This window comes from Manacus candei, unplaced genomic scaffold, assembly GCF_025592945.1.
Source record: "Manacus candei isolate 608988 ecotype Guabito, Panama unplaced genomic scaffold, ASM2559294v1 h1tg000067l, whole genome shotgun sequence".
Taxonomy (NCBI): Eukaryota; Metazoa; Chordata; class Aves; order Passeriformes; family Pipridae; genus Manacus; species Manacus candei.
In genome coordinates, this window is record NW_026138115.1 from 8,053,139 (window position 1) to 8,066,918 (window position 13,780).

The 13,780-nt window shown below is 34.4% G+C and overlaps 1 protein-coding gene across 1 annotated transcript in view; it reads left to right on the plus strand.

Moving 5' to 3' along the window:
* CEP128 (centrosomal protein 128) overlaps window positions 1-12,045 on the plus strand; it is a 111,756-nt gene extending 99,711 nt beyond the window's left edge. Inside the window, exon 25 of the mRNA XM_051806346.1 lies at window positions 3,282-12,045. Coding sequence (XP_051662306.1) covers window positions 3,282-3,388 — 107 coding nt within the window. The 3' untranslated portion in view covers window positions 3,389-12,045. The remainder of the gene's footprint in view (window positions 1-3,281) is intronic.
* Window positions 12,046-13,780: the final 1,735 nt, after the last annotated feature.

Below are 13,780 nucleotides of genomic sequence, written 5' to 3' on the forward strand. Positions count from 1 at the left end.
GTAATTGGTTTCTTTTCCTTTCACAATCTGTGGGTTGTGGTTAGTATCTTTTTGCAGAGCATACTGAATAACAATAATGGGCATAAAGCATAAGAGCAAATGCCTCCATCCCATCTGTATTTCAGGAACACTTTACCCTGACTCAGAGTTGATTTTTCCTTTTTCTCAAACTTCATCCCCGTCAAAGTCTTGCAAATCAAAGTACAGTTCAGCCTCTTTTTGGTATAGAAAAGAAGTAACCCATGCCTTGCAGGCATGATGGACTAGATGACCTCCAGCAGTCACTTCCAATCTCAACAATTCCAGGAGTGATTCCACTGCAAAAACTTACTGAAATTTAAAAATACAGCATAAATGTTCCTAAAATATTACAATGTCTTTATATTGCTTAACGTGAATGGAACTTTGTTCCTTTAAAACTTTTTAATAAATTTTAGGCAGTTGTAAGAGAAATAGGATCCATGTGATCTGAATACCAATCTGATTAAACAGTTCTGTGTATTTATTCTCTTATTCAACTGTTTTTATCAGCACTAAGCACTAAGTTTTCTGGATCTGAAAAAATAAGTGATGAATGAAAGACAGTAGTGATTCAATTCACTGCTTAGTGGTTATGGCAGTAAGGTATGTGGATTACTCCATAGACTTTGGTTAGTGACCTGTTATCACTTTATGCTGAACCTGATCTTCACCAGTCAAATGTGTATTTTGAAGTTGTTGCTATAGTTCCTGAGAACAGTGAAAATTCTGCAGTGGTATTAACACTAAGGGGATTTTCCAGTGAGTGGCAAATGATAAAGTCAGCTACTTCAGTCATGATAGTGAACCATGAACTTTTAATTTCAGTAATGATATTAATTAGTTATAATTTGAGGCTTTGACAGTGAAGTATAATTTGAGATCTTTGCTCCCAAATCTCCTGTAGCTTTTAATAAATCTACCTACAGATGTCATCATCTATTTTCTGTGATTAATTATCTCCTATCTTCTTAGGAGAGAATGGACTGGGGTTTTTTTTCATTTACCTTTTGGAACTGTTTGCAAGCCTTTGGGATTTATGTTTCCTCATTCCATCTTTTTTAAATTCATGAAACCCTACAAACTATAGAGTCAATAAATAGTACTAGAAACTTTCTTCCCAATATGGGTCTCTTTGTAGAGAGCACCAGGAAGGAGAGAAGACACGTTTGATATAATTTAATTATCTGTGAGGGGGATCCTGAGATTGAATCTTAGAAGTGATTGAAGAAAGGACAAATAATATGAGAAAACAAATAAGGGAACAACAATCTCCTTCCATATATATCTTTCCTAAAAACTTGCCAATGCAGCAAACAGTTAAAAGGAAAAGTAATTAACATTAACATTCTGTTTTGTTTCTGGTATAATTTCTGCAACTATAACAGCTTTTCCATTACAAACTATTTCAAAAGATGCTGTGGGAATGTGCTTTTATTTCTATACCCATTTTCTTAGAAAGGAAGAAGTTTAACTGAGAAAATAATTTATTCAGGGAAGCATTCATTAGACATGGTTTGCAGTCTGTATTATTATCAGCCCAAAATGGTTGCTTCAAAAAGTCACTACTAGTTGTTATCTAAAGAATAACCCTCAGAAACTCTTTTTAATAGCCACTGTATTTTCCTGAAATTTTTATTACAGGAGTCCCTAGAGTTACACATGCTTTGCATTAGCTTCGTGAATTGAGTCCTGCCTTTCTCATTGTACGTTTCATCACTTCGAGTTTTTAACCTGGATGGTTTCCCAGAAACTGTATATGTCTTTCAGGCTTTCTGTTGTTGTTGGGAATTTATGTTCCAGGGCATCATAAGCTGTGACTTTACAGAGAAGAAAATAGCCACCAGTTTTCCCAACTTCTGTAGCTGAGGTCGCAGTCTTCTCTGACCTTTAGGCTCTGGTGATAGACAACACTCTTGTGTCAACATGATACATACTGTGAATGATATCATGGTTGAATGAAAATAAGTTGTCCTGAATGCAGATTTTATTGTCATAACTCCTGCAGTGTATTGCAGATGCCTCTCTTTATCCCTCTTTGTATACTTTTTCATAAGTTCTTAAGACTATTTGTTTTGCATTTATAAATAAGTAACGTAATTAAAAGTAAAAAGACCCTACAACATCATTATGCCACGGCACACCGTTCTAGAACAAAACCTTCTAAGGCTGCTTAAGGATAAGAATCTGGAATGATTGGAAACCTGACATCATCACTTAGAAAAACGCAAATTGATTTAGTTTAGCAATGAACTTTATTGTTTTTCACCTTACTTTGAATACTGTCTGCAGGAGGTACCACTGAAATAGCATACAGTAGCACAGTTTTGGACCAATACTGAAAACTTTATGCTGCAAACTTATAACTCACTGTTATACTAATGTCCCAAACAGAGTGATTTCATTCTCCTTCTGAAGGTGAAAGCATATCACTCCTTCTAATCAAACTGTGAAGTCTTGCTCCCTTTTAAATAACTTCTGGTTATATACTGCTACAATTTGCTGGATCATTAAAAATTGCACTCTACAATTTATTACAAACAATCAGGAGTACCACTTTTCTTACATGCTTATGATGTAAGGAAGGCCATTAGAAAAAGGGTATGTTGTTGTATAAGCTGATATCTGCTTTCCTTTGCTTAATTTCTGCCTTTTGCCACATCTGGATTTTTTTTGTTAGCATAAGATGTTTTGTCAATTTATATTGTCTAGATTTTGATGCAACATAATGTATTTAGAAATAAGCATTATATATGCAACCTACTGTGAAGGTATATACACAGTATGGCAGCATATGAACACCTATTCAGTGTCACTTGTTGACTTTAGTCCATGCTTTTGGTAAAGATAGTCCTTCAGAAATTTTTTGAGTGGTTTGTTTTGTCTTATTTAAACAAAAATTCTGGAAAACTAAATGGAAAATATCTTACTGAAATTAGAAAATATTTTTAAAATGCAGTCTACGTTTCTTCTGTATAAGAAAGCTTTTGACCGTGCCTGTATTATAAAGTATTAAAATCTGTTTCTCTAGAAAAATAAGTCAGTTTCTCAATTCATAGCCTTGTGAATATCGAATATTTATTAATACTGTATTACTTGCTGCATAAATTATCATATTGAAAAATGAAATTGATATTTTAAATAGACATCAATGGTCAGTCAGCAAATTTGGAGAATCATAGGTTCAAAAAGGCCTCTAAGGGCATTGACTGCATGTGTTTCTTTGAAGATGCTTAATTACATTTTGTGTGACTTATTTCTAGCACTTACAAAAAGAATGGCTCCTTTTGATACAAGTGCCACCAAGGAAGATTCTACCAATGTTGCTGTCAGTGAAATGAAGCTGCAAGCAGAAAGAGGAAAGCAGTAGAACATTTATGAAACCACACCAGTTTTCTCTGTGGTAAATTCCATTCCACTCTTTTATTGGTTTTGAAAAGTAATAATTCCATCTGCTATAGGAGTGATGCACTCTTAATGATTCATCAATTGCCAAACACTGAAATGAAAGAGCACCAAGAGTGATCCTGATGAAGTCTTGTGAAAATGTACGTGACTTGTACACCAAAGGCTTTCTGGGATTTTGCTATTCTCTTGTATTTATTTCTCCAATACTCCTAGACTAAATTTATTGTATTCCTGAAATATTATGAAGTGAAATACCTGTGACATTAATCTTAGCTATGAGCTTATTTATCCCTATACAGGAATTGTTCTGACAGTTGGCTTTTTATTACATTTAATAACATTATTAATAATGAAAAAATATCCAGAAAATACCTATTATTATGAGAGTCATTACACTGTGTTGTACAGACACATTTGTGATCGTAGGTTCTTCGGTTTGCAAAAATCATTTAAGAAAGGAGTGATAACGCAAAATTTTCTCAAATTATTGAAAATTCATATCTTGGTTTCAGGTTCAGCATATATCTGTTATAAGCTGTCTAGAATTATTCTTCTGGCCAGAGCAGTTTTATCAGATGACCTCTGGCAAGGCACTTTAAAGCATCTGAATCTCACCCTTCTGTATTAAAGATTGTGGAATGACACTGCTATGTGGTTGTGAAAATTTTAATATTAGGGTTTAATGATCGTTTATTTATTCTGTTTTATTCTCTATTAGAGAAGATGTGGCATATTGATTGTAAAATGATATGGAAATATGATATTGCACATTTTTATTTGTTCAGATATCTATATTCTAAACAAATTGGATATAATTTTGCATTACAGGAGTCTCAAATAGCATATCACAGAAGAATTTTCTGCTGTCAAAAGAAATGCAAGTGTTTCTGATGGTCCTTGTTTTATTCTCCTCTCAAGTGCTTCTGGGTCAATCACTACTAATGTGCTTTAAAAGATTTGCCAAATCTGTCAGAGTACTGTAGCAACATTAATGCCATTGAAACCAGGTTTTTTGTAGACTTCTGTCTGTTTAGGAAGCCTATTTCTTCTCTGAAACAGTCATTTATTAGCACTGTAGGTGTCTCAGGCATAATTCACAGGTCACCATGTACCACCTCGAGACAGGGCCTTATTTTTTCTTTTTTTTTTTTTTTTTTTTAATTTTCTAAGAAATGTTTTGCAGTCACAGTGGGTTCTCTGGACAGTGCACTTACTTAACAATCACATTGTATTTGTCCTGTTTCAAACAGAACGTGCTGACAACATCAAAATGAAAATTCCAGACATGGAAATGCGAAAAAAATTGAGTTCATTCTCTTTTCATTTCCTATGCATTTAAGTTGCATAAAATTAAAAAAAAATCTGATTTGGTTAAAAAAGTTTTTCTTACCTTTTGTATGTGTATAATGCTGTGCACAGCAGCACTGCCATTGGCTTTTTTCAGACTTCTGGCACATCTGTTTATTCAGAAGGTCAAGAAAACAAAACAGGCACATCCATCTCTTCTGATCTCAACAAAAATGACAGGGACAAGAAAAAAACAACAAATAAACTTCTATTCTCTACAAAGGCCGTGGATGTTATGAAGCAGTGTTTAGCTCAAGCCACAGTTACCTTAAACTAAACTTACTTTTAGTGGATCCAACATTTGTAATTTATTTTTTAATTAGATAAGAGCGGAACTGGAAATACAGTATTCAAAATATTTTATCTAGCTTTTCTGCTGAAACATTAAAAATTGCAAAATGAAATGTCACCAGCTTGCAGACTTTATGGTACTTACAAATTATCACCAAAATATAGAAAGGTCACTTTAAAATATATTATGAAACAGTAAATCATGCTCTCAAAACACATTATGTTGTAATGGGGTCTGGTACGTGGATTGCTGATGGATAGATGTATGCTCAACCCATTTTACTGAAGTTCAAATGATTTTTGAGGTATAAGTGCCTTTTGGTAAATGAATTGGCCTTTAAGAATGGACCTTCTCAGCTGAGAAGTAATACACAGAAAAATATTGTCCTCTCTTTTTCCTAGGAAATTTGTAAAAATCTTCCACTTTTATGTGGAATTTTTACTGACTATACTTATGGACTCCAAAGCCAGGAAATTCTTTCTTAAATTTACCCTCTTGGCATGGCAGTCTAGATAGCATGTAATATTTGTCTATCTTCCACCTTTGATAGAGGTTCATATTACAAAGTGAATTTTGTTTCCTCTTTACTGAAGGCTAAAGTTCTATTCATGACATTATGTGAAACTGTCCTTTTGTGGTTTAAGAAATAATATTTTTTCCATATTGGCCCGAAATAGTACTCTACTGACCAGTTTCAGTTTTTAAAGTAAAAAACCAGATAATTTTTAAATAAAACGTTTTGTATATTTCAGATCAAAAAATTGCTGTCCCTTCTGGTACTCAGATATTTTCTACACTTTAGTTACCTGTTCCTCAATTCTTGCCCAAAGTAGTGGTTGTCAATAATCATACAAAAAAAATGGTGGTTTGTTTCTCGGTTCTGTTTAGCATTTGGTAAATCAGGAACCTTTTTATATAGGTACTAAGTACATACAAATCTGACAAGCTAATATCAGGCATTCTTTTTTTTTTCAATGCTGTCCTGAAATACAGTTGTTCATTATTGTGCTTTTAGAAATGCACTGGCCCTCTATTTCAGCATAAAATAATTGACACTTGAATAAGCTATAAATTTTATACCATTCAGTTCCTTAATGTTTTACAGCAGACTTGAGAGTACTTCATTACTTTTGAGATTGTATTTAGTTGATAGCCAAAATAATTTATTTTTTATTATGTAATTATGTCATCCTAAGAAGAAATGTCAAAATAAAAATAAAACTTAGTCCAGGATAAAAAATAAATTTTTACAGTGTTTTCTTACATTTACTTCTCAAATTTTTGATGGAAGCCAGTCTTCAGTGATGGTGAAGGTACTCCTTGGATATTCAAAGCTCAGCCCTGTTTTTATTAGCTTCTCCAACAAAGTAAATAAAGAAGATACATGAAAATCCCATACAACAAAGAAACTGCTGTTCTAAAATCAGCTTTTGAGTTAAGAAATCTGCATATCAGATAATGTTTTTTCTTGAATGGAAATACCAGTATTACCCTGGTATAATTTTTGTTGCTAAAAATGAGTATTATGCAACCTGAATACATTATCATATCAACAACACTCAGAAAAATTTATTCATTAGTTTATGTGGGACTGCTTGTTAGTCAAATTTTGCTATGACTATGTTAAAGCCATCATGTTTGTAGAATGTTAGTACCATATTCATCTCTCTCTAAGCCCTGTCTTCACCCCACAGAAGCAATTGACACTGAAGTTAATGTGAGCTGCAGGCCAATATCTAGGGATACAGCCTTGTCAAAAATGGATGTGCAGAAGGACATCACACAAATTCCTATGGTTTTGATCTAATTGTAGAATTTAGAAGCAGATGTAGAGGAAAAGTAGTAGCAGAAGGAGTGGAAAGCAGTTTGTGATTAAATTAAAATTTCAGAACACTTTTATTCTTAATGTGCCTTAATTTAAAAACTGCTTTAGAGCTAGTATTTACACCTGAATGAAAGTGATCCCTGAATAAGATTCCATCTTGGATATTTTTTTACATGCTAAAATACTTTCTACTCTAGCACAACTCAACTCTTTACTGTAAGTATGTCTAGGCTGTTGGGAGTATGAACTTATTTGCTTTTCTATGTAAAGACCTAAATTGGAATTTAAATCTGAAGAAAATTTTAGTGCTGTATACAAGAGTACAGCAGAGCTGAATCCGATAAGCTAAGTCTTTCAAAAATCTCTAAACTAATGCCTCTGGGAATGTTGACAGCAAACTTGAAAGAGATTGCTGTGGTTAAAATCCAGCAACATCCAACATTCATCATTTATGCTAACAGCAAAATCTCTCGTTTCTAAAGCTGAAATTGCACATCTGTCATTTCTGAAATAATGAGATTTCTGCACATCTGAAATAATGAGATTTTGTTTTCTCTTGCCTTAATAATGTCAAAATCTATAATGTGAAAATACGCAATGATGATATTTTTAAATTTCTAGTAATTTTATTTAGGAATCTAATAGCTGCTGTTTGGATCTAAATATTTTTGGAACAGGGTTGTTAACATTTTTGTTAAAGTATTACATTTAAATACAAGAACTGCATAAAGATATCTCTTTTAGATTAGTTTTGCTATCTTTTTTTAGGGACATAGCTCCTTAATAGGTGTTTTGTTTGAAAAAATACAACAGTTGTTCTAGAGTTGTCTGTTATTTTCATCTGTCTTCAGACCAGAGCTGTTTTGATCTTAGACTGATTTTCTCATCTGCCACCTACAGTGCACTACTATGACAGAAGACATTCCACATTGACTTACAGAATTATTGTCAATAGTTTTGGTAGTTGATATTCCTATGGAATTACATCAGTTTTGAAGGCAGTTGTTTCTTATAATATAATCTCTTTTCATATGAATTCTCCCACTCTTACTTCTTTACTAAAATAAAAGCTACTTAGTAGATGGACTAACATCAGGTCACATGCTGTCTAATGTTAAAGATTATCCCACAGGCCAAAGTAAATGTGTGCTACTACATTTGTCTAGATTTTCTGAATGGTACCATTTGATTCTACTATGATTTTGTAGAAGGAAATGGTGAAGGATAGGCTTTGCTGCAATAACCCTGAAATATTATTGATTCCAGGCAAAAAGTGAGACTAATTTAGGATGTCTGCCCAAGTGCTTGTATTACGAAGTATATTTCTTCAGTGCGTAAATATCAAATTGCCTTAATTGTAAACAGTTGCTGACATCTAAACTATTTCTGAAAAGTGATACTGAAATTTGCTAAAAATGATCACAAAGTATCATTCTGCAAACATGGATCTCTGTGTCACTCACATTGTTAAACAAGTATGGAACTGGGAAGGCAGCCTGATCTATGTTCTGGCATTAGGCTCTTCACAACAACCACCAGTGACACACTAAGTTTTGTACTTAGTGCAGAAAATGATGAAGATGAGCTGTATTTTACTGCTGGCCGAGAGAACCTAGAGAACAGTTTGCATCTGTGGCATGAGCTATTTTCTGTATGGAGCTCATCGAGTGCACCATTTTTATTGAGGCTTTCACTGCCAGGTACAGCACTAACAGCAGTTTCATTCAAACAGCTGCAACCATGAAGACATCATGTAGCTGGCAGAACTTTTGTTGCATATTTTGATTAACAGAATGTCAACAAGTCCATCAGAAACCTTGGAGTTGTTTGTTTTGTCTTCACTGGAGCAGTCTCCAGCACAGTCACAAAGCTATAAAATGCAGAAACCTTCATCAGTGTGGGCTACATCAGCAGGGAGGCTCACTAGCTATTGAAGGTGAATCCATTAGAACGTTGTCCATTGATTGATTAGAGATCTATAAATTAACAAAAAACTAATCCACAAAGTTTTTAAAAAGTGAGACAAATTATTCTTATTTAATAGACAAAAAAATCTCAGTGAAAATGGAAAAATGAAGTATCAAAGTCAAGAAACATTACTCCCATTCTGTTTTTTCCAGAACGGGAGTAATTTCTTAAACTTGAGTGGCAACCTTTTATAGACTGAAGTGAAGCTCCTGAATATTTTAATCAACAGACATCATTCACACTTCATGTCATCTCTTAATGTGTGAGACTTGCTCGCTTTGATTTAGACTTAACTATGTTCCATACTTAGGGAAATTCTGTTAAGTGTGCTGTGCACTGAAATAGTGCTGTGCACTGAAATAATTCCACTGGAGACAACTGATGTGCTACAGAAGGATTGCTGGCTGGTACAGTGTATTTTAACATATAGACCAAATGTTCGAATTTCAGCTGTGGTATTACATTACCAGAAGAAAGTGACAAATAGAAAAATATTTAGACTGTAGGTAGGAGTATCAATTGAGTGTATTACTGTGGTTTTGAAGGCTGAAATTTCTATTTGTGCTTATTAGCAAATGCTGATGTTCTTTTTTTTTTTTTTACCTCGGAGAGTGCATGAAGGAAACATGTTATTCACTTTTGAGTTCTGGAACATGTTTTACCATTTTATGCTGCCAGTTTCTATTTAATTTGGGGTTAGCTAGAAAACCAACTGATTCTGATACTTCATTACAGTCACTCCTGATTAAGTTAGTTGATACATGAGTCATTTTCCTCCAGATCTTTTGTTTTCACTTCATTTGAATGAAATACAGTGGGTTTTGCATTTAGTATTCTAGAACTGGAGCAAAATTAGTCTTGTGAACTAGCATTTAGGTTGGGAAATTCTAAAACTGAGATTACCCGAGTGTCTCATACATGTGACACTGAACATATTACATTATATTTCCCAGTCAAGTATTGCTACTGCAGTACAGTATAAAGTGACCATAAGGAATCTGCAGAATTTCAACAAATTGTATGGATGCAAAATGTCTGTGTGCTGGTCTGAAGTCAGAAAGATTGGTTTAATACTTCTAAACCTTATTGTATTGGTTAATGTAATAGATATAGGCATAGTGGAATAAAATTCCTCAAAATTGAATTTTTTCTTGACATAAAGTCCTTGAAAGTTAAGCAAGGAGTCCAGCTCCTCATACATGTTGAAGCTGACATTGCTGTAGTAACCAAGACTATTGCATTTTCCTTCAAACTTGATTTCTGAAATGTAAAGGTGTGTTCAGACTTTTAATAGCTATGTAGGCATCATGTACAGTCCTGTTTGCATAATTATGTCTCTTTCTTATAGACATAGACACGTATAAACATGTTCATACACTGGAAAATTTTACTGGTCAAAAAGAAAATTAATCCTTTTGTGCTTGGAAATCCTGACTGCAGTAAAGCTAGCAAAAGCTCTGTCAAATATCAGTGGAGTTACAATTTCATGCTGAGTTTTAGAAAAGGGGAGAGAAATATTTTCTCAGACTACTTTTCATTGCATTTTGAAGGTCTGCAAGTCTACAATATGTATTGGTCTCATGAGCAGCAAATACTTGCTGAAAAATCCATTGTCTTATAAAAATAATTTGATAGCAAACTGTAAACATTTGAAATAATTTGCCAGTATCTCATTTTTCTATTTTAGATTTTTTCCAAAGTCTGAGAAATGGGATTTTGAGTTCATTTGCATTCTTTTATAAGTACTTCTAAATTACATCAATACAAGCTTATGAAATTTGTAAAATTCTGAAATATTACAGCTATTTGTTCTACTCTAGTGTGGGCTACTACAACTTTTTCAAAATAATGAAACTGTCTCCAAGGAAAGTTAAGGTGTATCAAGTGTATTTCATACTCATGAATAAATGTTTTGTTTCATATCAGTTTTTCAACTGATCTAGTAATTCATTGAGTACCCAAAATGGGAATTTTTATGTGAGTAGGGAGAAGCTAATTATATCTTACATCTAAATGCCAATGCTATTGATAGACTTTTTTGTAACAAAAGACTCACAAAATAAAACCACTTTTGACTTTTTTGTCCTAAGATATTTTTGTTCCAAGATAGAATCACAAGGTGTTTTCAGTCCATTTTTTCCCAAACTTGGGAAAACTTGGCTGCCTTGAGAACAATGTAGTGAATCAAAAAAATGTAGAATCATAGAATTATTTAGGTTGGAAAAGACCCTTGAGATCAAGTCCAACTGCTCAAACTACTGCTTGATTATTACTTCCTGTAAATCACATGGATGCATGTAAAACTAAGTCTGCAATTTGTATTTTCAGAACACTTCTTGCAGGTTTAGGAACAATGCATTGTAGAAGTGTGAAAGGAGGAGCATGCTGCCATGTTGTTGTGACACACAAGTCCTTACCAACCTGTGAAGTTTGTGGTTACACACAAAGTGTGACTCATGTAGTATCAGAACACCAATTTTATTGTTGAATTACTACATTGACTTCAGAATGCCTGTGCCTGCTTGATTTATACCAATATGAAGTCAGAATCAAATCTCGTGTATAAAGCCTAAGTACCAATGAGACTACTAAGTGCTGAGATCTTGTCAAGTGGTTACAGTATAAAGTATATGAAAGCTGTCTTTTGTGCTGTGAGTATGTTGCTGCAAACAGAGAGGTTGGCACAGAGTCTGCAGGTATGTTAAAGTTTAGTTAAGGCTCTACCAGGAAAATTCATGTTAATTTAATGTCAACATTTGTACCTACTTTCTGCAGTCAGACTGTAAAATGTTAGCCAATGAGGCAGTAACAAAAATATTAAACTACATTACTGTTTTGCTGGCTTGGGACTTACTCCAAACTATTCCTGAAGGCAGGGTCACAAGTCTTTAATGCATCTCAGGAGATACTTAGTACCTTTGCAGGATCAAAGTTGCTAGCTGTACTTCTAATTTAAATAATAACATGAAAACTTGCAATTTTTGTAAGCTAACAAAATAAATTATTTTTCCAAGCAATGCATAGCATCTCTATTCATTTATGAAAGACTGCCAAACTTTTGTAAAGATCTGTTTTATGTAATTGATCTTTTTTGTTCTTGTGAAATACAGATGTGTGATGTGGATTTGTGTTGCCCAATTTTCTTTTTAACTTGCCTCTAGGAGCAGTAATATGATCTTGGATTTTTTCTTTAGTTTTCTTTCTCTCTTCTACTATAATATTTGTTTAAAAACTAACATGTTAGTTTTATTACAAGAATCAGTAGTTTTCTTCAAAAGTACGTGTTTAAAACACTTATTTAGGTTAAAGATTTGTTTACCATTAAGGACCAAAAAATCTGGCAGCAGTATTATAGTGTTACAATAGCAGTGGGTCTTTACATTGGCCATGAATGACAGAGTGTTTCCAGAGGTGTCCTTAATTAGGGCAAGCTGTTGTGCCTATAGCCTCTTACAGAGTGTGAACAAGATTCATCTGGCTGAATGTGAGTTTGGACAGAGCACATGCCTCCATATAAATGAACCTGCCTTTTTAGTCAACAGGATCTGTGGCATCCTTCATCTCATCCCAAAGTAAATAGCCAGGGTTTGATCAAATTGCAATAGCAGAGTTATTTCTTTCACATATGCTCTGTCCTCTCTTTCAGCTGTGTTGCACAACACTTTTCCCCCCTTCTTAAATCTGCTATTCCAGAGGCTCTACCACCATTGCTGATGGTCTCAGCCTTGGCCAGCAGCGTGTCTGTCATGGAGCCAGCTGGTGATAGCCCCATTGGACATGGGGAAAGCTTCTCTCAGCTTCTCACAGAAGCCACACCTGTAGCCCCCCACTACAAAAACCTTGCCATGCAAACCTAGTATAAGTCAGTATATTGGTTCTAGTTTTTACCTGGAAAACTAAGGTCAGTAAGGGTGAAAATACAGCTGATACTGGACAGTGTCCTGTAGCTCTGTCAACAGAAACTGCAACGCACAAGCAGTACATGACTAGGAGGAGTCACTGATGCCACAGAAATGGCCTCAGGACAAGTTTTACTGTGAATATTTTATATTTTATTGGAGCAGATATTTTACAGAAATGTATTTTGAAAGCATTCTTGCCTTTAGCATAATGTTGTGGTCTAGTGCACTGTCACAAAGTAATGAAACAAGTCTTCAGTGCTTCTGAAGGAAGTACCAGCCTACAGCTGCTGATGGAGACTTTATTTGAGATGCATCCCCTGACAACAGAGCTGTTGTCATGGCAGACAAATAGACAGGGTCCTTTACAAGGGAAAACAAGTAGTTTATGCCAGTCTCCTTTTGAGTACCTTAAGAATGTCATCCTTAGGTGGAATTTAAAAAGCAGCACATACTACTGTTTGTAAAAGGCTGCCTGAAAACTACTGCTAGAAGCATCAATGATTCTACTGGGACACAGGATGACTATGAGGACAGTCAATCAACATCTCTGATGTGCTTGGCTGTGTACCCCACTACAGCTCAAACAGCTTTTCTCAATGGGTAAGGAAAGTAGGTTGATATAAAGAATGGGCAAATTGGTTTCATGGGAAGTTTAGTTGTAGTCTCAGGAAAATGCATTTGTTGTTTCCTCAGATAGAAGGCCCAGCTGGCCCAAGGTCTGTAGTGTGGACCTTACCTTATGCTTGTTTTATAAGCCAGGAACCCATTGAACTATAAAGTGATAGTTCTTCCTGGCCTGACCCTGTGTACCTCCTGGTGCCTCAAATTCAGAAAGGAACTAAACCAAGAGTATAAGGTTGGGCCTACAGAAGATTCCTGAAATCTGTGGAATAAGAACAATAGATAATGTTGAAAATTACAATTTAGATTTTATCTCAGGAGCTGAGAATTCTGAAACAGTCTGTTTACAGCAATGTGCAAGGCATAACCAATTTTGTTAGTTTTATATAGTAATTTTCA